The 21566-nt window shown below is 41.9% G+C and overlaps 1 protein-coding gene across 2 annotated transcripts; it reads right to left on the bottom strand.

The window, feature by feature from the left end:
* Positions 1-4943: 4943 nt before the first annotated feature.
* LOC104942236 (bile salt export pump-like) lies at positions 4944-21510 on the bottom strand. Of its 2 annotated transcripts, none has more exons than XM_010767438.1 (29): positions 21352-21510; positions 20910-20992; positions 20439-20457; positions 19079-19105; positions 18952-19003; positions 18608-18864; positions 18407-18494; positions 17481-17614; positions 17228-17399; positions 16881-17005; positions 16129-16303; positions 15551-15664; positions 15352-15462; positions 15143-15268; positions 14528-14731; positions 14271-14441; positions 13844-14045; positions 13693-13762; positions 13247-13367; positions 12878-13045; positions 12280-12384; positions 11833-11994; positions 11535-11738; positions 10619-10860; positions 10032-10188; positions 9437-9634; positions 8153-8359; positions 6721-6867; positions 4944-6293 (listed from the first exon to the last, which is right to left on the bottom strand). In XM_010767438.1, exons 2-29 carry the CDS (start codon positions 20980-20982, stop codon positions 6093-6095), a joined length of 4032 nt encoding a protein of 1343 aa, XP_010765740.1. In that variant the 5' UTR covers positions 20983-20992; positions 21352-21510; the 3' UTR covers positions 4944-6092. The 2 variants fall into 2 exon arrangements, with proteins under 2 accessions (XP_010765740.1, XP_010765748.1); XM_010767446.1 differs by having other exon boundaries at positions 21356-21510.
* Between the last annotated feature and the right edge of the window lie 56 nt (positions 21511-21566).

Raw genomic sequence — 21566 nt, 5'->3', positions numbered from 1 at the left:
CTCAATCATGGGAACAAATGTTGTACTATGCTTGTCTATATATAACCTGTTGTATCCAAATGAATGAGCACGGCTAGTAAACAGATAATCCGCAGGAAGGCACAGCTGTTTCTGCATGTTTCATTATGAAAGGCATGGCAACAGACGGATTTAGTTATGCTTTAGCAGCTCACTAAGTTGGATGTCAGAGCCGTGTTGTACAGGAAGAGTCAATGAGCAGAGCAGGTTGTTCAGCTGGAAGGTCAATCACTGCCTCGTTTTTCTGAAAAGCTATTTGCTAATCCCGCAAATGGGCCTGTTCAGAGACTGTATCTGATTGGGAATTAGCTCTCAGCCGCAATGCTATTTAGACAGCGGCGCATTAATGTTATCTCCGGTTCGCTCAAGGGGGATTCCTCCGAGCTGAAGTGAGGAATAAGGGCCGGTGCAGTAAATCTCACGAGGTTACAGGAAGGAGGTGGCTCCGGCTCCCAGGAGCATCCGCTGATCAGCAAAGTTGAACATGGCCGTCCGTCCACACAGCAGTTTTATTCATCCCAGCATTGTCTTTTCACTGGGGTCAGCAGAGCGGAGATCCCAAAGAGCTCGGAACACGGCACCTTCGGTTTGAAGAGTGGATCACGCTGCCTCACCAATGAATCAGGAGATTAATGGTAGACCTCGCACATGGGGAACATGCTTCTCTTCTTCTTCTTCTTCTTCTTCTTCTGAGTCCAAGGTCACAGCGCTGCGGCACGAGCTCCCACTTGGCTTGCGTGTTAACAGAGAGCTGAGTAGTCTCCACTGATGTAAACAAACAACTGTGACTGATCTAGGCTGTGCTGAATGGGAGCATTAGCATAGCCCTCAAATGAAAAGCTACACCGGGAAACCCATTATGCAAAAGATGGTCCTCTTGATTATTTGATTCATGAGCATTCCTGTTATTTAATTTTTTTTGAATTGACAGAGACAATGGTCTATGCATATTGCTTACACACACTTAGAATAAAACTCCACTACTCGCCTGCAGAAACTTCAATTACCACTCGAATGCTTCAGGAAGAGAAAGGCTTACCCAAGGCTTGCCTCACAACTGAACAATACTCCCGGGTTATAGCTTGCAATGTATGCCTTTTGCTTTTATAATTGTATCAGGTTTATATTCACCGTTGTAAATGTAATACCTTTTGAAAACCTTCTCCTTATATTTTATCACCTCAATGCCACTTTGAGTTCTTACATCAGCGACGCTTACATTAACTATACATTAATTGAATGATAGCACTAATAAACTCTTAGTGTAAGTGTGTGAGACACACTTGAACTCTTTGTTATTATCCTAATAGATATGAACTCATTATCTTATTGCCTTTTACTGTATGTGTTATGACAAGTATTTTACTACAAGTCCCTGTGTAACCAGTGCTAAAGAAGGTCATCAAACATCAGCAAATTCTTTACCTCACATTTATTCCAAGAGAGGGTACATTTTTCATGGGCAGTCATAAATATTTGGTAGTTATTACTCTAACATCTGGCCCCAGGATAGGTATAGGTTCTCTGCCAGCCTGTCTTTGTTGCCCATTATTATAGCTGTTGAGTGTTAAAGTGTGTAAGAAAGCATGTGTTGGATACCCCTGTGTGTTTTGTCACACATGTTAAAAGATTTTAAAGTTGTCACAAAAAAGAATGCAATGTTTCAGGTGAAAGATCCTCTCGAATCATGAATTTCTCTAAGAGAGACCAGAGAAAAGAGCGCTAACAGCGGAGAAAGTCTTTGTTCTGCTGGAAGAGATTCAAGTTTTCTACATGGGTGAGTTTGTCCTAAAATAAAATGTGTCTGATGATTAGCAGTGGAAGTGTTACAATTATCAAATGAGCCACGAGTTGAACTGAGTTTGAGTTCATATGATAAGAATGAGAGCATTCTTTTACTGCATTTGTTTAACCGTCAAACCAACACGTTCTCACTCCCAACCCGTCACATATTGACGGACGGTCAGGGCCCCTCAACAAATGCAGATATAACCTCTGAAGTCTCATGCTGACCTGTTTGAAGCACTGACATATTACCTGTATTATTACCCTTTCAAGTTTTGTATTACATTCTAAAATAGACGGATAGCCAACATCTTTAAGGTCAACCATGAATCACAACAATCAACGTAAGATAATGGACTGTTTCCTGGGTCTGAGGTGGAAAAGGAAAGCTTTTAATATGAACTCTGCCCTTCTCTGTTAAAGTTGTGTTCTATAAACAAATCTGGGATCTGATTTATTCTGTTTGCTACCTCAGAAACGTCTCCACTCTCACAACACGAGTTGATTGTGTTTATTGAAGGTCAGGCCTGTCTTTTAAAACTGAGCGAAATATAATACTTTGAAGGACACTTCAACAAAGCAGCCTTTTATTATGATTGAGCGTTTAGAGTGCAACCTCCTCCAGCTGCTACCTTGGATCAAATATTGAACTCTTTATTCTCTCTCCAGCCTGAAGTCTCATTTGAAATGTTTTCTCTTCTTTACCACATTTAAATTCTCACTCGATACACAGCCCCCCCGAGGCCAGCTATTGACACGGTGAAAAACAAGGGTCTCCTCCATCTTATTTACCGCTTTACTCAACCTTGCTTTACTGCAACCCAACCAATTTGCTGTCCGTCCTCTCAGTTAGCTGTAATGGCTTCTTGATTGTCAGTGCTTTTAACGCTTTAAACACAGCAGGTGAGTTCAGGGCAAGAAGTCAGTAAAACAAATCATCCTTATGGGAAATGAAGGGGGGATGTAATGATGAGAGGCACGCACAATAACCCATTTGAATGCACCGAAAAGTGCTGACATTTTACGAGAAATTAGGAAAAGCAGTGTTAAATCCTCAGTGTTCCCGTGTGAGGCTTGTTTGTGTTGGCAGAGGAGCTTCCTATCACTCTCACACCCAACAGAGACACATCCTCAGCCCCCGGCGCCTGCTTTCATCCATCAGAATTGCATTGACACTCCATGGCACAAAGTCAAACAGTGTCCTCTCTGTGAATGAATTGGCATGGGAACCTGCGAGATGAGATAGCATCTAAGGAATGCTAATTCACCGGGAGTCTGGGTCTGGAGATGTCGTGATTAAAGACACAATTTCCCAGAGGTCAGTGTGGTGTGATCACATATTACCGCTAACTGATGGAGTGTCTCTGACATCTGCACCCTGACGGCGCGGCTGTCACGAGCGGCAGCATCAACACCTGTTAACACGGAATACGCTCCTGCACCGGATTAAATATTCCTGTGAAGGACTCACTCAGTCACAGAGTTTTAAGTAGCTGTTTTATGCTATCAAGCTGCTTATTCATGGTTTGGTTTATGTAAGGGGAAAACGAGTCTGGGAGAGGCCTACAGCAGCTCTCAGCTAGGAACAGCTAAGCCCTGAAATGCTGCCATACAGCATTATCTTCACAAAGCAGGCCATGCATTATCCCAGCATGTTCCTCGTGGAAGGCTTTTCACAGCAGCAGGTTTTAACGTGGTTCTGCTTTGCTGCTACTAGAGTAATACTGACAGCACCTTTCTTTTTTATTAAAAGCATATCATCTTGTTATTTTAACGACTGACTGACAGCTAGAAAAATACATACCATACCAGGGATTTTTGTGTCTATTAAATGCAAATTGAACATACTTACATAGTTTTTCAAAGCATGCTATTCGTTTTTATGCGGATGCCCTTCCAGGCAGCATGTGATTTGTATTCATTTCAGCTCAGTGCTGAGAATGAAACAAGCTTGGGATATGTAATCCATCACAGTGACCGTTGCCGCGCCCTTGTTTTTCCATCAGCGTTATTCTATCATCGTGCGGTTGAAAGCATTTTATCTCATTTAGTGGTGGATCCTATAAAGCTCTGCATCTGCATTAGGGTTTATGACTCAATAAATCAATCAAAATACGAATGAATACTACTGTTAAACAACTCAGATGGAAGTTAAGGAAATGTAATCAGTTTCCTCTACCTTTATAAAATAAATGACTGTTTAAAGCCATCAGATAGCTCAGATGAAAACACATTTAAGATGTGTCTATCTCCTGATTATATGAGTCATAAAACTACACCAGCCAGGGCAGGTGATGCAAGTCATCCATACACTGCATTGTATTATAACACTATAACACAGCTTTTATTCAAAAATACAATAATGAACCATGCACTGACCCTCTGATTAGTAGCGGATACCCCAAGCTACACAGCTAGTTAAAAATGCTAATGCTGAACGGGAAGTCTTAAAATAAGGTGTAGCCTTTTTAAACAATGTAAAAAGTGTTCCATGTGTCAATGTTCTGTTATTGACTCTGTTCAGAAGTGTCCTTGAATGCCCCACAGCCGGCCCTACTGTCGGCATTGAAAGACTGATTGCAACTCTCTTGTTGCACCTGTTAAGGCGGGAAAAACCGGTCGATCTTATTGGTCCATTGATTTCAGAGACCTCAATTTATCACCATAGCTCCGCCCACCTCCAACCTTGGGTCTAATTAGCTTTACTGGAAACACCTGTGTGCTGCGTAAAAATACACTAAAACCAATAACAGATCAACTATATTTGGCTCACATGACCACAGGCAGGCTGTAAACATGACTGATGATATCTGAATTTACAACATAATTAAATGGTCAAATAAACCTATCAAAAAAAGGTGTTTTCATCAGCAACAACTTTAATGTTGAGAAACATAATAAATACACAGATCTTGCTGGACGAGCAACCTGTATTTCAGACATTGGATGCGTTCCAATACCGACACTATTTGCAATAGACAAGTGCCCACTTGAGAGAAGTAAATGCAAACAGTGCCCAGGTGCTTGTTAAAACAAATGAAAGCTTACTGAGAAGTGCTTCATTATTCATTAATGAGGCCATTCTATATTTCACACAAATATGGCTCAGTCGGGCTCAGACAGTCTGATGGTTTTATTTAATTCACAAACAATACAAAAACATTGAAAACTGACATTTGACATTGTGGGAAATACATATTCACTTTTTTTGCTGACAGTTGGATCGAAAGATAGGTAAAACTAGCAGGTCATTAGCTTAGCTTAAAGACTGGAATCAGGGGGAAGCAGATGGCACTGTTCAACGTAGCATCTCTAAAAACAAAATACTGATAATATTACTTTGGACATGTGCTGTAGCCGGAACAGCGAGCTTTAAAGGTGCTGGTAAACAAATGATTTTATCCCTGAGACAGCGACTGTCTAGCTGTTTCCCCATGATTCCACTCTGTTTGATAACTAGTGGCTTGAACTAGCGTTGTGACCATGGCATAGACTGTATATATAAGGTTGTGACAGCAGATTTGCAAGCTTTTTAAAAACCCTTGATCATTTCAAAGATATGTTAATATATTTTTGCTGTTAATGAAGCCTAGTGTGAACTGAAAGCTAATATTTTTGAATGTGTGAAAATGTATAAGGCTTCTGTCAAAGGAATGTGTGTCCTGGGTGTTAATTAAAACCGTAGCCCTTTTGATGAAAATGAATATAAATATACATTAATCCTTTACTTAGGTCCCATATGTTATATTTGTGTATTTCCTAATGCTTCCTGTATGTCTTTCGTCCAAAAACTCTTGATGACATGTTATATTAAATATTTAATTATTTGTATCTCTCTCAGCAAAAAGAGTAGATTTCTTTATTTCAGCAAGAGTACAGTGAAGGATATCCATCAGTAGAGGTATAACTGTGTTGTATTTGGACTTGAAATATATAAATAATATTCCAGCTAAATTAATTATTGATATAATTCATCATTCATAATGAAACTCTATTAATATTGGTCAAGATTCCAACTTACATACATTATAGACAACCAAAGGGCTGGTTTGGGGCAGTACACTGTGGGGAATTCTACAAATGTAATAGAAACAATTGCCAACATAGCAGGACAACATCGTCTTAAAATACCCCAAAATAGGGTTTGAGATTCATAAAATTGCTGTACACATAACAGAATCCCATCCCAAAAATAAATACTTCATTCCTTCCTTACATGTTCCCTGTTGACCATAACACTCCTAACATTTGTTTCTCTTTAGCCGATTGGCGACCGTTTCCCTGAGCAGTTAGCTGATTGGGGCTCCCGTGGTAACCAGCTTGTAGTAGGCTCCCTTCAGGGCCATGAGCTGGTCGTGCGCCCCCATCTCAATCACGTAGCCCCGGGACATGACGGCGATGATGTCAGAGTTCTGGATGGTGGAGAGGCGATGTGCGATGACGATGCAGGTCCGACCTTCTCTGGCTTTGTCCAGCGCCTCTTGCACTGTCTGTCACGAAAACACAAACACGAGGCAGAGTTCAGGCTCCCAGAGAGGCAGCAGCAGACACCCTCCGTTTCCCCACACAGCAGAACCTCGCAATTATAGCAATTTCACAATCATGCATTGATTACTATCATTAAACTGTTCCAGAGTATCAGCGTGCTGCAGAGGCCTCTTTGCTCCCCAGCGTGCAGCAGCCATTTGAGCTAGAAAAGAAACGGAGCAGCCCCACAGACATCTTAACCGGAGGGCTGCTGTGAACTGTGAGCTGCTGGTGATAATAATAGAGAGGATGGATGATAATGATGTTAATGATAATAATAATTAAGTGTGTGCCCTGTGTGCTCTCTGAGCCTGAAGACTATCAAGCAGCTGCACTGTAGTATAGTGTGGATTATACACATCGTGGTGCTCAGGGTGTAATGAAGCATACCTTCTCGCTCTCCGTATCCAGGGCAGAGGTGGCCTCGTCCAGCAGCAGGATCTTCGGGTCACGTATGATCGCCCGGGCGATGGCGATGCGCTGCTTCTGACCGCGAGACAGCTGAGATCCCTGGGCTCCAACGTTCGTCTGGTATTTCTGAGGCCGGATGGAATAATATGGTGAGTCATATCCCCCTCTAATTGGTCTTTCTATTATTATTTTCCCATGCAAGTTCATACAAAATCTACAATTTGATAATGACTTGGATTCAGTGAACAAAAAATGTTCTGTGAATATGATATGAATATGGCCTCTAAAATTCTCTAGCTTTCCCTAGGCGCTTTATGGAAGGAGCATTTTATAACTTACACTCAGACTTCCTCACCTTTCCCTGTCACCTTGAACTGTTCACACTAAACATCCTGAGGCTGGTTGTAGCATGCCTGAAGGCCAAGTGAAGAAACTCAACACTCACTTCAACAACTAAAATACGCCACAAATAAGATCCTCACAAAATAATCTAATGGAACTTTATAAAGGACATTTACTTATGTTTAAAAAAAAGAAAAAGGGCCATAAGGGGATTTACCATTAAAACTCCTAAGTAATTGTGTGGTCCTTAAATACTTCACTGTCATACGGCAATACTCTGAAGACAATCCACTACAAATGTATTACATTTACAAAAATCAGAACTGTATTTGATTGAAGAACACTTAGCAAAGTCGCCCAAATCAGAACTGAATGTATCCGTTTCCATGTGATTTGTTCCTGAATGCCTGCAGTGTGAGACCTGCTTACAATCAGTCAGCTGCTGCTGCTAATGAGCCTCGTTGCATTTTGGGAAAATAAAATAATGAAAACCTTTTTAACAAGCTCCTCCTGGTCAATGGCGAGTGCAGTCATTATAACAACTAATTGTTCCATGTTTGCAAAAATGACTTTCTGCAGTCTTGATAAACTTGAGATATCCGAGCTGTCAGTTGAATTATCCGTCAAAAAAGAAAAAAAATGAATTATTTCAAATACATTTCTAGAAAACCCATATTTGAACTCCTTAAAAATGCCACAGCATTAAAGCATCCTGTAACCCATAGACAAATCTGGAGACAGACGTAACTAAGCCAACATAACATTCATTTTGCATATCAAGTTGCTCTTCACAGCTTCATGAAAATAGCTTAAGAGGAATCTATTAGCTGAAACATGTCGTGGCATTAAGGAGGACACTTGCTGCTCATTCACACATCACCCACACATGTCCCTACTCAGCACCAGAGTATTTAAATACCAGCCTCTCTCACACCGCCATGTGCCACTTCATCTGTTCTGATCATGAGCTGTGCATGTGTGCCAACCTGTTTCCTGAACACAGACAGATAAACCTCATGTTACCCGCCTCCCATGGTCCAAACATTCCCGCACACAATGCCCACAGTACCTCAGGAAGCGCCATGACGAAGCTGTGGAGCTGGGCTTTCTTGGAGGCAGAGATGACCTCGTTCATGCTGATTTCCCGCGAGTTGTCGCCGTACTTGATGTTCTCTTCGATGCTGCAGTCGAACAGGATGGGCTCCTGGGACACGATGCCAATCTTAGAGCGCAGGAAGGGCACGCTGACACCCGTCGACTCATGGCCATCTATCAGCTGCGGGAAGCCATTGATTTTACCATTAGGAGAAAGCAATATAATAACCAAAAGCTGGAAATACAATCCACTCAATGAGCCATCTCTACTGTGATTGCTCTACTCGCTACCTAGAGGTGATGATGTCCTCTTCAAACATCAGGACCCATGTTTCCAAACCACTTCCAACTAAATTAAGCCAGTTGAATCTTGGCAGGGATCCGTACTGGCTCAAAAGCAAACCTCCATCTTTTTGTTATTTTAACCAGCACAAAGTCAGGAGAAAAGATCAGATGAATAGAAGTCAGATATACTTCCCTGAATGTTAAGCAATACTTCTTTGACATTGAAAAATGTCAGATTTCTACTTTACTTTACTAATAACTGAAAGCAGACTACACATGACTTATTAATCTCACAATGAGAGATCTGACATTTTGATAAAGGTCAGCATCTGCTGTGACAATATAATGTGTCAGACCTTTTATTTGTACTTTCCATGTTGAAAAATGCTAAGTATTCCCCAGTATCCTGTGCAGGGCCTCTTGGGGCAGAAGAAGTTCAAACGCAACACTGACACTATTATCTCCTTATAAAGCTAATGTAGCTATTGTGGCTAATATAGCTAATGTGCCAGTTGTCTATTTACACATTCAGAAGATGTATTGCAACATTAGCATTCATTTAGGTTTCTGTTTGAATTAACTTGACAAATTGAAGTCCAATATCCACTCCCTTTTAGCTGGAATGTTGTTCCGTATCAGTTGGGAAATCTAATGAAAAGTCATCTCATCAATGTCATTATAGAAAAGTCAATATCATTTGCATGCCTCCGGATAACTACCAAATAACTACCCCATATATATGTATGTATTTCATTGATTAGCTAATTAATATTGCATCTGGATGAGTTGGAGAACATTTTACTAATGTGTTGTTACATTAGGAAAATGAACAAGATATTATAGGCTGAAGAATAAATGTAGTGGTCTAATGTTCTAAATGTTGTGAAGTAGGAGTATCTCAGATTGTCCAGTTAGAATAAAGCTATTCATAGTCCACTGACAGTATATACATTATGCCTCGCCGTGCCCTCACCACTCGCCCGTGGTCCGGGTCGTAGAACCTCTCCAGCAGCTGGACGCTGGTGCTCTTCCCACAGCCGCTGCTGCCCACGAAGGCCAGCGTCTGGCCCGGCTTCACCGACACATTCAGCCCATTCAGGACCTGGATGTCTGGCCTGGTGGGGTAGGTGAACTTACAGTCAATGAACTCAAGGTTCCCCTTGAAGTTATCCTGAAAACACAGCAGGAGAACAGGAAAAAGAGAGCAAAGGTTAGGGTAGGTTTCTCTGTGTGTTAGGGTGCCATCTCCTGTTCACAAAAGGCACATAACACTCCCAATGTATTTAAATTAATTGAATTATTACGTTTTTTTATTCAATATTCCTAACAAGTACCGGAATTTTGAGGAAATCTTTTTTTCTTTGTATTTATTATATGTGATAAAATGACCTACAATCCATACTTGTCTTTTTACACGTTTTTAATGACTGATGTAAAATTAATAGGCAAAGCAATAAAAAATAATAAATTAGACTTTTCATCACAGAAGAGCAATCATTTCTTTATAAACTCAGCGTGAAATGTGTCAGAACAGCACATAACTCGTAGCATAACATATGCCCTCATACCCATTTATCTCCCTTATCGCTGTAGACGCTGATCTGAGGCACGCGGTCCAGCAGCTTGAAGAAACGAGCGGCTGAGATCTTGGCCTTGGCGTAGTCCGGTGTGTAAGACGAGGCTCGGCCCAGGGCAGTGCCACTGGTGACGATGGCTGAGATGACCCTGACCAAGAAACCAACACAGTGTAAGTTATCGATTCACATTTTCATACATTCACAAGATCGTTCTCCTGGAACAATGGATTTTTGTTCAGCACGCCTTAGTGTATTTCTTTAAGAAAATGTGTTCCCAACTGGGCAAATTGAGAACGACTCAGAATCCACTATCAATGGATAATTTAAACACTTTAAGAAATATTTAGAGTCCATGCTGTCCACATTACGATCTCACACTCTTGAACATACCAAAGTTGGAAAAACAACTCCCTAACGAGGAAAATGGAACCATACAAGAAGCATGTGAAGAGTTCTGTCCTCTCCAAGTACTAAATCAATGTTTGAGTAATAGCTATTTCTGTATTTACATTTTGTAGTTGCCTCTTCAGTCGTTTTTGTAAATCCCAGTGAATACCAGGGACGCTTTCTCCTCTCACCTGAACACCAAGCTGAAATGGAGCCCCTCATGTTGCACCAAGTAACCTCCGAACCTGTAGGAGGCGGAGTTGGTTAGGAACACGACGCACTGTGAGAAGCCGTAGCAGACTCCATACACCTTTGCTTTCTTCAGGGCCGCCTCGTACGGAGCGTGTAGCTGCGCCTCGTACAGCTCCACAAAAGTCTTCTCTTTCCCCAGGCCGGCGATGGTACGGATGTTGTTCAATGCCTCGCCGGAAATCTGCAAATGTTAGAACTGGGATTGAATAGTATGCGAAAAAAAAGGCATAGAGAAGCTGTTCCTAATTCTTATGTGTTTTTAATGTGTGAAGGGGATATAGATAAAACATTAACACCTATTCTTATCTACATACTATTTAATGCTGACACAGCAAACCCATTTCCCCGATAGGGATCATTAAACTTTAATCTAATCCACTTTATTCGGATGCTTTGATTTCACTGCATCGATATCACTGAGAAGGCATAAAAGAAGTTCACAGCAAATTGATTTTGCCTTTAATTGTGAACTTCCTTGCTCTGGCTTTATTTTGCTTAAGGTTTTATCCGCTGTGTTGTCTGTACCATGAGAGGATTTTAAACCTGGGTGGCCACAGTAGATATTCAGCCTGACAGTGCTAGCTCCCTCCAAGCCTAACCTGCTAATTTTAAGGATCTGACCTCATCTGCTGGGATGTAGATCTACTCCTAAAAAAATGAAACCGTGAGCATAAAATAGACATTGTTGTTAAGCTGTCTCTTATCTGCTGTCCGTAGCTGCTGTGACTCCACCTGAAAGCTTATCCGGAATATTAAGATGATGCCTTCGACAAGTCCATAAATATCAGAATCCTGGACGCTGATAAATTCCCAAAAGACGGGTGAAAATAACTTTGTTGCAGTCTGAAGTCTGACCTGTCCGGCGGTCTCCATCGCCTCCTTGTCCTGCTTGGCGAACACCGTTAGCATCCTAGCCTGGAATGCCCCTGACAGGGCGATGAAGGGCAGGAAGCACAGGATGAGCATCGTGAGCTTCCAGCTGAAGTAGAAGGACATGAGGATGGCCACGCCAATGTTTGTCAGAGAGTTCACGATCATGCCGATCTGCGAGCCTGTGGCCTTCGAGGAGAAGTGGAAAAGAAGCATCATTTTCACCGTACAATGTGATGATTCTCTCTTTTCTAAATCCATTTATACCGAGTCTTTAACTCACTCCTTGAACTTGTGAGGCATCAGTGGCCAGGCGCGTGGTCAGAGCTCCGGGGCTGTTCTTGTGATCATCAAACCAGCCCACCTCTTGGCCCAGCATGGCTTGGAAGCCCAGACGACGTAGCCTGCGGGTCAGCAGCTCTCCAGACTTGGAGAAAGCATAGGCCTGGACGCGCACAAACACACAAACAGGAAGATATGAAATCCCCGAACTATGATCTTCAGCATAATGTCATATATTACATATCTGCCATCCCTCTAATCCATGGGTGTGATGGATCAATCATGAACTCTGCAGGGAGTAGGGCAACCTTTTTAAGCCAGATAAGGTATTCATTTAACACAATAAAACAGATCTTTTGTGACTTTCCCTCAACCTTGAACACACTGGGGGGGAAAGCAGTGGGAGCACTAAAGTAATCAGTCTTTCAGAAGCAGGCTGCTACTCTACCTGCAGCATCTGGGTGAAGAAAGAGACCACGCCGACCATGACAAAGAACACACAGATACCATCGATCTCCTTCCTCTGAGCCACAATATCCGTCAGGGAGAATGTCTGCACGCACGCACACACACACACACACACACACACACACACACACACACACACACACACACACACACACAAAGAGAGACACATGAGTACAAAGACATGTTAGAAAAACCTGTAAAAGGTTCAGTGTAAAGGCCAGTTGCACTCGTTTTAGACAGGTTCCAAACTAAATCAGTTCAATTAAGTCCCCATTGTAAGTTGATGTACAGTAAATCAACACATATCATTGAATTACAACTTTTAGACCCTAATTATTTAAATAAGGTTTATAAAAGTGTGTGTCGGCTACTGGGTGGTTGATTTAGCTGATTTACAGACATCTATTTCCCAATGTAAGTGAATGGGAATAGGAGTGGGAGTATTTAGGCTGAAATGACGTCACGGAAATACACAGAAGTCGTAGTAACGAGGCAGATCTGGTGTTCTGTTATTAAAAATGTCGGGAATTGGCTTGATTTTTGTATTTTAGAAAATCCTGAAACAACTTAAGCCTCACCGCCAGGATTTGACTGAACAGGAGAGAGTACACCGGGTTCACTCCTCCGTTTATGGCGGCCCCAAAGGATCCAAAAAGCATATAAGGCCACTCGGGTGCGTTGTACTTCAGGATCCTGGTAACAGGAGCAGGCTCCACAAATTCCTCCTCCTCTTCTGCGATGTCCTCCTGAGCACAGACATATACACATGCAGCCAAATAAATAAACTGTGTATACTATTCTGAGGGTAGATACAGACAAAAAGCGAATAGCAGAAACATTTCAAACAACGAGTGTTACACTCCAACGGTATGTCATTATTTTTGACCTGCTCAAACCACCCACGTGTAAAATTGGATGCAAACACTCCTACACACACACAAACACACCTTGGATTTGTCTGGCTGTGACACAGCGTAGGCTCTGGGGCCAAGCTCTCCAGCGATTGAAACAGAAGACTCTGGGATCAGATTGGACAGCTGCGATCGAGAACGCTGGCGGATAGAGGCTCTGTACAAAACAAAATACCTATCTTCAGCCATCTTTTCTATGCACATGAATATTCACAGGGATACATTGCTGCTTGTTGTTCTGCTTTCTCTAAATACTGGGTGCTCATAACTCTGCTGTGGTAAGTGGCTAGTTGTCATGATAATAGCTAAATGCTGCAATTGTCCAAGGAAGAGGATAATTAAGTAAATGAAGGTGTCAGTTTCTGCCATGACAAACTTCATTTCCCGCCTTAAATGACTAGTGTAATAATCCTATTTAGATGCACATCACGACCATGGAAGTGGATATTACAGTGTAGGGAAATGATGGGAATGAATAATACCTCAAGCTGGCCCGGTAGCTGCCTGCTCTGGACAGATTCAGCTTCTCTGGTACTTCATCCTCGACAACCACTAATGTAAGAGATCCAACAAAGGGTGATCACAATCAGGAGATCCTTTTGTTTTAAAAAATATATATCTTTCTGGACCTACTTTGTCTAGCCTTCTCATTCAGAGCCTTGTCCCCTTGGCTCTGCAGGGTGACCAGAGTGAAGTAGACCCCCTTCCTTTCCAGCAGCTCGTTGTGTTTGCCACTCTCCACAGCCCGGCCGTGCTCAAAGCCCACGATCACATCAGCGTTCTTTATGGTGGACAGCCGGTGAGCGATGGAGATGGTGGTGCGCCCCGTACGTACCTGAGATCAAATCCAACATATTTCAATCTGTTTAATAGTCCAGATTTTTGCCGGAGATAATCTGATTGTGATAAAGAGTAGGACTTCTACCTTTTAACCCCCAAAATGGTCAATTAACTGGTGTTATTGGCTCATATTTTTGGAACATTCTCTAAGAAGTATAAACCTTAATTTCTTTCAAACCAGAGATGAAACCAGAAGCTAATCGAGTAGAACTTGACTTACTTTATCCAAAGCTTCTTGAACTGTAGCCTCACTCTCGTTGTCGAGGGCAGAGGTTGCCATGTCCAGCAGCAGGATCCGAGGCTTCCTGACCAGAGCTCGAGCGATGGCAATACGCTGCTTCTGACCGCCGCTCATCTGACCTCCACCCGCCCCGACCAAGGTGTCAAATTTCTGCCGGATTGTAAAAAGTGAAACTTGTCAGGCGGACATTTTAAAAACGTTTTACTGAAAGTATTTGTATGAGATCATGTGAGAACCTGTGGCAGGTCCATGATGAAGTTGTATGCGTTGGCCTGTTTGGCAGCACCGATGACGTCCTCCATGGGGACGTCGGGCCGGCCGTAGCGTATGTTCTCAGCGATGGTAGTGGCGAACAGCACGGGCTCCTGCTCCACGATGCCGATCAGCGAGCGCAGCCATTGGATGTTCAGCCCTCTGATGTCATGCCCGTCCAGGGTCACCTGAGGTGGAGGGCACAGAGAGCTGATTTTGCTAAAAAATTTATGGATGGAGTTATTAAAGCTGCTATAATGTTTTTTTTGCCACAATGCTACTCCCAAATGAAGGTCTAAGCATAACCTTCGTGGTGCTGTGAATGGCTTTTTACTCCTATAAAGACTGTACGGAGTAGGGTGTGCAAAGACCTTTTCTAGTAAAAGTGAAAAATGAGGCTGTTAGGAGCCATTGGCTGAATAATGGAACAGATTATCATGTTCTTCTATTACCCTCAGGGGGTGGTTATTTTTGAATGGACTAGAATAACACTTAAAAGGAAGGAGCTATGGTGTGTGTGTAAGGGATTATTTAATATGACACACAGCACTGATAGAAGAATCACTTGTGTGTTACATTAGTACAGCTGTCAAACCCACCATGCCCTCTTTAGGGTCGTAGAAGCGCTGGATGAGCTGAATAGCCGTGCTTTTACCAGCTCCACTCGGACCCACAAAGGCTGTGGTCTCCGCCGACTTCACTGCAACACTGAGCTGGTCCAGGATCTGCGCACAGATCACACGATCACAGAAATGTCTTTTTTCTAGAAACCTAATTATACCCTCAGTTATATGATAATGAGGAATACCTTGACATCCGGTCTGGAGGGGTAGTTGAAGGTCACATTGTGAAACTCAATATCTCCTTTCACCTTTTCCAGCTTATATCCAGCCTCAGAGAGACAATCAATCTCCGGCTCCTGTCAGCGACACGTACAAAAAAGAAGTGACTTCTCTGTAAAATACCTTGCCATTATATATATCAATTTTAACAACAAGCTTTCTCACTCTCTCAATAGTCTCAAAGATGATGGTGGCAGCTCCACGTCCTGAAGCAAAAGCCTCCAGGCACGGGGAGGCCTGTCCCAGATTCAGGGCTGCTATCAGAACACCAAAGAACACCTGGAAGAAAGGTCAACTAAATCCATCCATTGGTCACATGAAAACTGTAAAATGTTGTATGCAATTGTTTTTTCTGAGGTTTTGTCCACGGAAAAGCAAAGAAGAAACCCAAACATTGAAAGGAAAAAAAATGCTTTCATTAAAGGACCATAATCAGCAGTTCATAAACATTATATATAATCGTAATTTCTCAACTTAATAATCATTTGCTACCTTTCAAATCTAATTAGGAGTTACTTGAACTGACCTTTGACTTACTAGCAGTTCAATTCTTGTTCCCTGGATTTTGTGCATTTAATTTGAACTAATACCAAAATGAAAATCTGAATTCTGTTAATGGCCGAGTAGGATTTTTCCATACACGTAAATTTGACATTTAAACATCTTAATTAAAAAAGCACTTTCTTAAAAATAATTAAATTGTGATTCCCCCACTGCTGCTCTGTCAGTTCTGGTTGTGATACCTGCAGTAGTGTTCCTGGTGTGTATTCTGCGGTATCCAACACGAGGCTGGAGCCATACCAAAAGGCCAGCCCATAGCACAGAAATATGATCAGCCACATGTATCCAGTGAAGAACCCCATGATCAGACCCTTCCTGATGCCCCAGCGCTGCGCTGAGATCAGGTTCCTGTCGTACCTGTACAGCAGGAGAGATCATTTCAGCTGCATGTATAGATTTATAGGACAAAGTAAATTAAAGGTGACCTATCATGCAAAATGCACTTTTGCACGTCTTTTATACATGAATATGTGTCCCCGGTGTTCCAGGGAACTCACCAAGTGTCAGAAAACACAACCCTCTCTATTTTCCTCCATACCCAAATCTCTTAAAAAGGGGCTGCAACGGATCTGATACAGACTGATCCAGATTTGAACACTTCTATGACGTCACAGAAGTGGCGCTACGGCTATTGGGCCAACTCCACCAATCAGGAGGAGACAGCCACGGACATTGCCGTTGGAAAGCGCTGAAGACGCTGTAGTACATATGCCAGGCCTGTAGATGGTGCTGTTCTCACAGAATCAGCCCATGATGCAAAGACAGTGTTCAATTGAGCGAAATGAGGAATGACTCAAATGCATGATCTGTTTGGTATTTTGAAAAATAAAAAGTATAAATATGCCTTATATAGGTATGGTCCTACACTATATTATTCAAATATAGCATGATAGGTCCACTTTAAGTTAATTAACTTTCATCTGGAAAGTCTTACCTCTGCACTTCCTTTGCCTCCCCACCAAAAGCAGCCACAGTCCTGATGGAGGTGAGGACCTCGTCTGCTACAGCTCCAGCTTTAGCGTAGGCCTGAAGCTCCATCCCCGTTAGCTTAGCTACAAACTAAAGGAAAAACACAGGGACGCATAGTTAATGGAGAACAGGAAATTAGTGAGTCAAGTCAATTAAATTAAACAAGTAAAGACGGTTCTAGTCCACAACTCAAGTCAACGGAAGGGAAGCTGGGTCGTCAAGTCAAGAGAAGTCAAGTCAAGTCGACAAATAAAGACCAAGTCCATTCATTAGGTCAAGTCGCCAAGTCAATTTCAACAAGTCAGATCTTACCAGGGCCATGAGACCTGCTCCAACACCGATCAGTGGGCTCGCTGCCACAATAACTAGCGTTAACTTCCATCCCTTCACAAAGCCAACGCAGAAGCCACACACGAAGGTGGTGAAGCGCTGAAGGAAGATGGCGACTTGATCCGCAATGGCATCGTTGATCTTGTTGATGTCACTGTATAAGATATATAACAACAGGTCAAAAAAAAAAAAAAACTCCATGAGATAGAAATCATGCCGTCACTGTCCCACTCACTCTGACATGCGGGTGTTGAGCTCCCCCACAGAGGTGCAGTCGAACCAGCCGATCTCCATCCTCATCACCTGTCTGAAGTACAGGTTCCTGATGAGCTGGATCTGCCTGGCAGCCGACCTCACCCACAGGGAGATCTATTCGAAAGAAAAGACAAACGATAGATTGATTCTGACCTCTTTTTTGACGGTTAAAGGGGAATTCTACATACAACTCGGCCTAACAAACAGTCCTCTGTGGCTCTAAAGGAGCTCAAATTAGACATAATAACTCTGATGATGTCATAATGATGGCTCCATGGTCTTGGCTTATGATTGGAAGCTACATTTCACAAAAAGTCTGCATTTCATGTGGATTTGAAAAAATGTGGGCATGCTGGGTCAAATGTGGACAAGCTTCTATGGAGTTGCATTATGGGAAATGTAGTATCTAGCCTTTCTAACCCATAGGAACTACAATCAGGATATTTCCAACCATCCTCAATGTAAACCTAGTATTTTTAAGTAAAATAAGTCCCTATACTGCAAAAATATATAAACCATTGAATGTATATGCTAAGAATTCTTGTTTTCCAGTCTGTCTGGTTATACGGTGTGACCGTCCGTGTTGAATGCAGCACTGAGATCCAATATACTAAGACATTTCTGAAAACAATTGTGATTGTTCCTTAATGAGGTGTTTGGATTGTTAAGAAAGGCATAATAACTGAAGGGACTTTGGGAAACAGCTTCAGAGAATGATGTTCTGCTGAAATGCCAAGCAATTGTTTAATTGTATACAGGCAGCAGGAGCTTTTCAGAGGTTTTACAGTTGATGGGATCAAGCTGTGCCATGCTGACTGAGTTTGTTTTCAAGTGCAAGGGTGACACAGACTCATCTCATTTTAGATGTGTCTCTTTGTATGAAAACAATGACAGTTTAAGACCAACCTGAAAGTATCCCAGCACAAACACCGCTGCTCCAATTCCAACGTAATACAAGGCAAAATTGGTCATCTCATATTCAATGTCGAGAATCCTGAAAGAAAGCATAAATGAGTGAATCATATATGAAGACAACAAATGATATACTTAACGATGGATCTTAACATTTATTATTATCACATAGCTGGCTATTTTCAACCTACTTACCCACATGGGATTATTTTATTGTCCGTTATAGCCCATTCTGACTGGTTCATGCCAGTGTGGTTCTTCCACTGGATGGTGTTGTTCACACACTCCTTCCTCTCGTCTTTCAGCTCGTTGAGCTCGATGTCGTATTCTATGAAGGTGTCGGTGAGCAGGCCGAACACCAGCAGCATGAGGGGCTGCGCCGAGCCGTGCAGCACCGCGCAGACGCTCCCCATCACCATCATCAGCACCTCGTTGCAGCTGGCGTAACGGAACTGGACAGGACGGTGAGCACAACACTGGCATCAGCTCCATGGAGACGGATTACGACTTATTAAAAAGCTAAAGAAAGAGTATTTTACCAGCTGAAAGAAGCCGACCCGTATCGCCGGTTGCTCCTCCTTTCCATCATCTCTGTTGGAATAAAAGAATAGGTTTTATATATAAGGTGTGAATGCATCCAAGGCCTCCATTGCTATCTTTACTCACTTATCAGCCTTGGAAGTTGTGTTGTTCCTGCAAAGTAAAACACAGAGCATACAGTTAGCAGCTTAAAGAGGCCCTGTTTCAGGTTCATATCAGTGTGTAGTGTCTCTCCTGTGACATCTCTCCATGCTTTATTGTTCTCATACTGCCTGTATCACCTCTTTTCACCCTCTGTCTGAAACCAGAGCCCAGTCTGCTCTGTGTTTAATGTTAGGTTTACAAATGCAAATGAGGCATTAATCAGTACTTGCCTAGGGTACAAAACACAAGTTGGAAATGCATGAATTACTCCAGGATGATAGATGGACAGCTGTTTCTACTGTCTGGGTTAATGGATCATGAGTTAACCATGGTGCATTCACTGTTACCTGTTACTGTTTAGATCCTCAATGTTTCTATCAAGCCTCTGCATACATGCGCCGGCTGTCAGTAAGAATCAGAAGAGATTCTAAGACTTTACTGATGTTTTTAAAGCACAGAAAGCCCCTAGCTACATCAATGACCTTCTATCTTTTTAGAAAGAGGAAAGCAGCATTACATCCTTAGGCAAGGCCCCTTTTTGTTTTTTGTTTGTTTTCCACGTGCCAGGTTCAATACTAAAGCTGAGTGCGCTGTCTCTTCTAGGAACAGAATGCCTGAGGAGATAAGGCCGGCACAATCAGTCTCGTGTCTTTGAGCCCTTCTTATATAGACTGGCTTATATGTCAATCACTTCCTATGGATTGCCACATCACTGAGAGTTCTTCAAGTGTAATGAGTTTAGATGTCCCTGTATTACTTTTTATTTTATTTTGTTGAATGGAACGCACATTTTATAGTTAGTTTTTGAAAAGTGCCATTCAAATCTAAACTACTAATAGTTCAACTTATATTATTATTTGTTTGCCGACCCTTGCCTAAATCAATTCTCCTGCTTCCTTTATATGGTTTGTTTCTCTGTGTTTGAGTCCTCCTTAAATGTGTCATCCATCGTGTTCAGTGGCCCTGAAAGCACAAGTCTAAAACTCTAAATAGCCTTTAATTATACATCACCTAATCATCACATCACATATTAATCCCCTGATTGATACATGATGGAAATGTCCTATCTTGCATTCAGTCATGATGTCGAATGTAAAGAATGTATTATTTACAACTGTGTTACTTTATACCCTAATTATTATTCTTTAATGATGCAGCCGTGCTGTTGACGACTCACTTCGACACGAGTGCACGAGTTCATTGACCTCCAGAGAGAAGTGTGTTTTCTAGGTAACACGTTTATTGTGAAGAGCGTGAAAAAAAATCCAACATTAGGATTATTACTTTTATTCAATCATTTATAAATCATAAGAAATCATAAAATAGTCCAAAGAATACGTACGCATAGGAGCCAGCTGGTTCTGAAACAAAAGAATAAAATAAGCGTTTAAACCATTTTTGTATCTGTAGATGTATCTCGTATCCATCATTCTTTATTCAAATAAAATACGGAATTATTGTATTGATTTTGGGGCGTTTCTACGGTGGACGACACATGCATTAAAACGGCCCAAAAAAATGTCCATCAGGAGAACAAGCTGCAGTTACTATGCCAATATAAAAACACAAGTGTGCCAAAACACATGCAAATGAAGACACATCTTCACCAACTCATCGAAACGTACACAGCGTTTACTAAAAACGCTGCAAGAAGCTCAAAACACGACGGAAAGGTGATGCTCACTTATTTAATTGCATTGCTTTTGAAAGTGCAGCGCTTTTCTCCTAGTGGAAGTGTTTCAGGCCGTTACAGCGCGTTTACTGTCGGCCACCGTTCATTTGCGTTCCATGAAGCATCTCCCTGTCCTCTTACCTTCTTCTTCATAGCTGTTGTTCTCCTGTCCCAGTTTTTTAATGCTGTGCAATTTCACTGATCCAGACGGCATGATGGCTCATCTAGAAAAAGCAAATCCGAGGAGCGCAAAAACTGAATAAATAGAATATGGCAGTCAGGTCAAAAAGTAAACCCCACTGAAGAGTACATGTTTTGATTTGAAGCAGACATCCGCTTTCAAGGGAAGAAGAAAAGTAGTTTCTAACAGCTTTATATTGTGGATAATGAATGAATGTTGTTTTAATTTTCATTGATTTGTATTCTATTTTCTAGCACGCCTTACCTTGACTTTCTTTTACTCACGTTCCGAAAACATTTACAAAGTTAATTAATTTCATTTGAACATTTGAAGAAAACTAATTTAGTCCTGTTAGCATGTTTTGATTTGAACTGCTTTCACAATTAAGAAAAATAGACTCACCTACACGTTTCCTTTTGATGAGAAATCTATGTTTGTTATCGTTGATCGAAGCTAATCATGAGCTCTAACAAAATAAGTCAAATTCAAATCAAGTCAGCAGCCTTCCTTCACTTTAGTCCAAGACATCCAGTTGTTTGTCCTCTGGCTAGTTGTAGTCGCTTGTCACAACACACTGTGACTCTCATGCTCTTATTGGACAGAGCTGGCAGCGGCTC

Source organism: Notothenia coriiceps, unplaced genomic scaffold (genome assembly GCF_000735185.1).
Source record: "Notothenia coriiceps isolate Sejong01 unplaced genomic scaffold, NC01 NC01_scaffold00000339, whole genome shotgun sequence".
Classification (NCBI taxonomy): Eukaryota; Metazoa; Chordata; class Actinopteri; order Perciformes; family Nototheniidae; genus Notothenia; species Notothenia coriiceps.
Note: the sequence above shows the minus strand (reverse complement) of the source record. Positions and strands in the feature narration are given on the sequence as shown.

What these genes read in the sequence shown, in the direction of transcription:
- LOC104942236 (XM_010767438.1), bottom strand. Translation starts at nt 20,982, where the DNA reads ATGCCGTCTGGATCAGTGAAATTGCACAGCATTAAAAAACTGGGACAG. An exon ending in ACAACTTCCAAGGCTGATAA is followed by an intron (nt 19,004 to 19,078) that starts GTGAGTAAAGAT and finishes TTATTCCAACAG; the next exon opens with AGATGATGGAAAGGAGGAGC. An exon ending in ACGACCCTAAAGAGGGCATG is followed by an intron (nt 14,732 to 15,142) that starts GTGGGTTTGACA and finishes CCTCCACCTCAG; the next exon opens with GTGACCCTGGACGGGCATGA.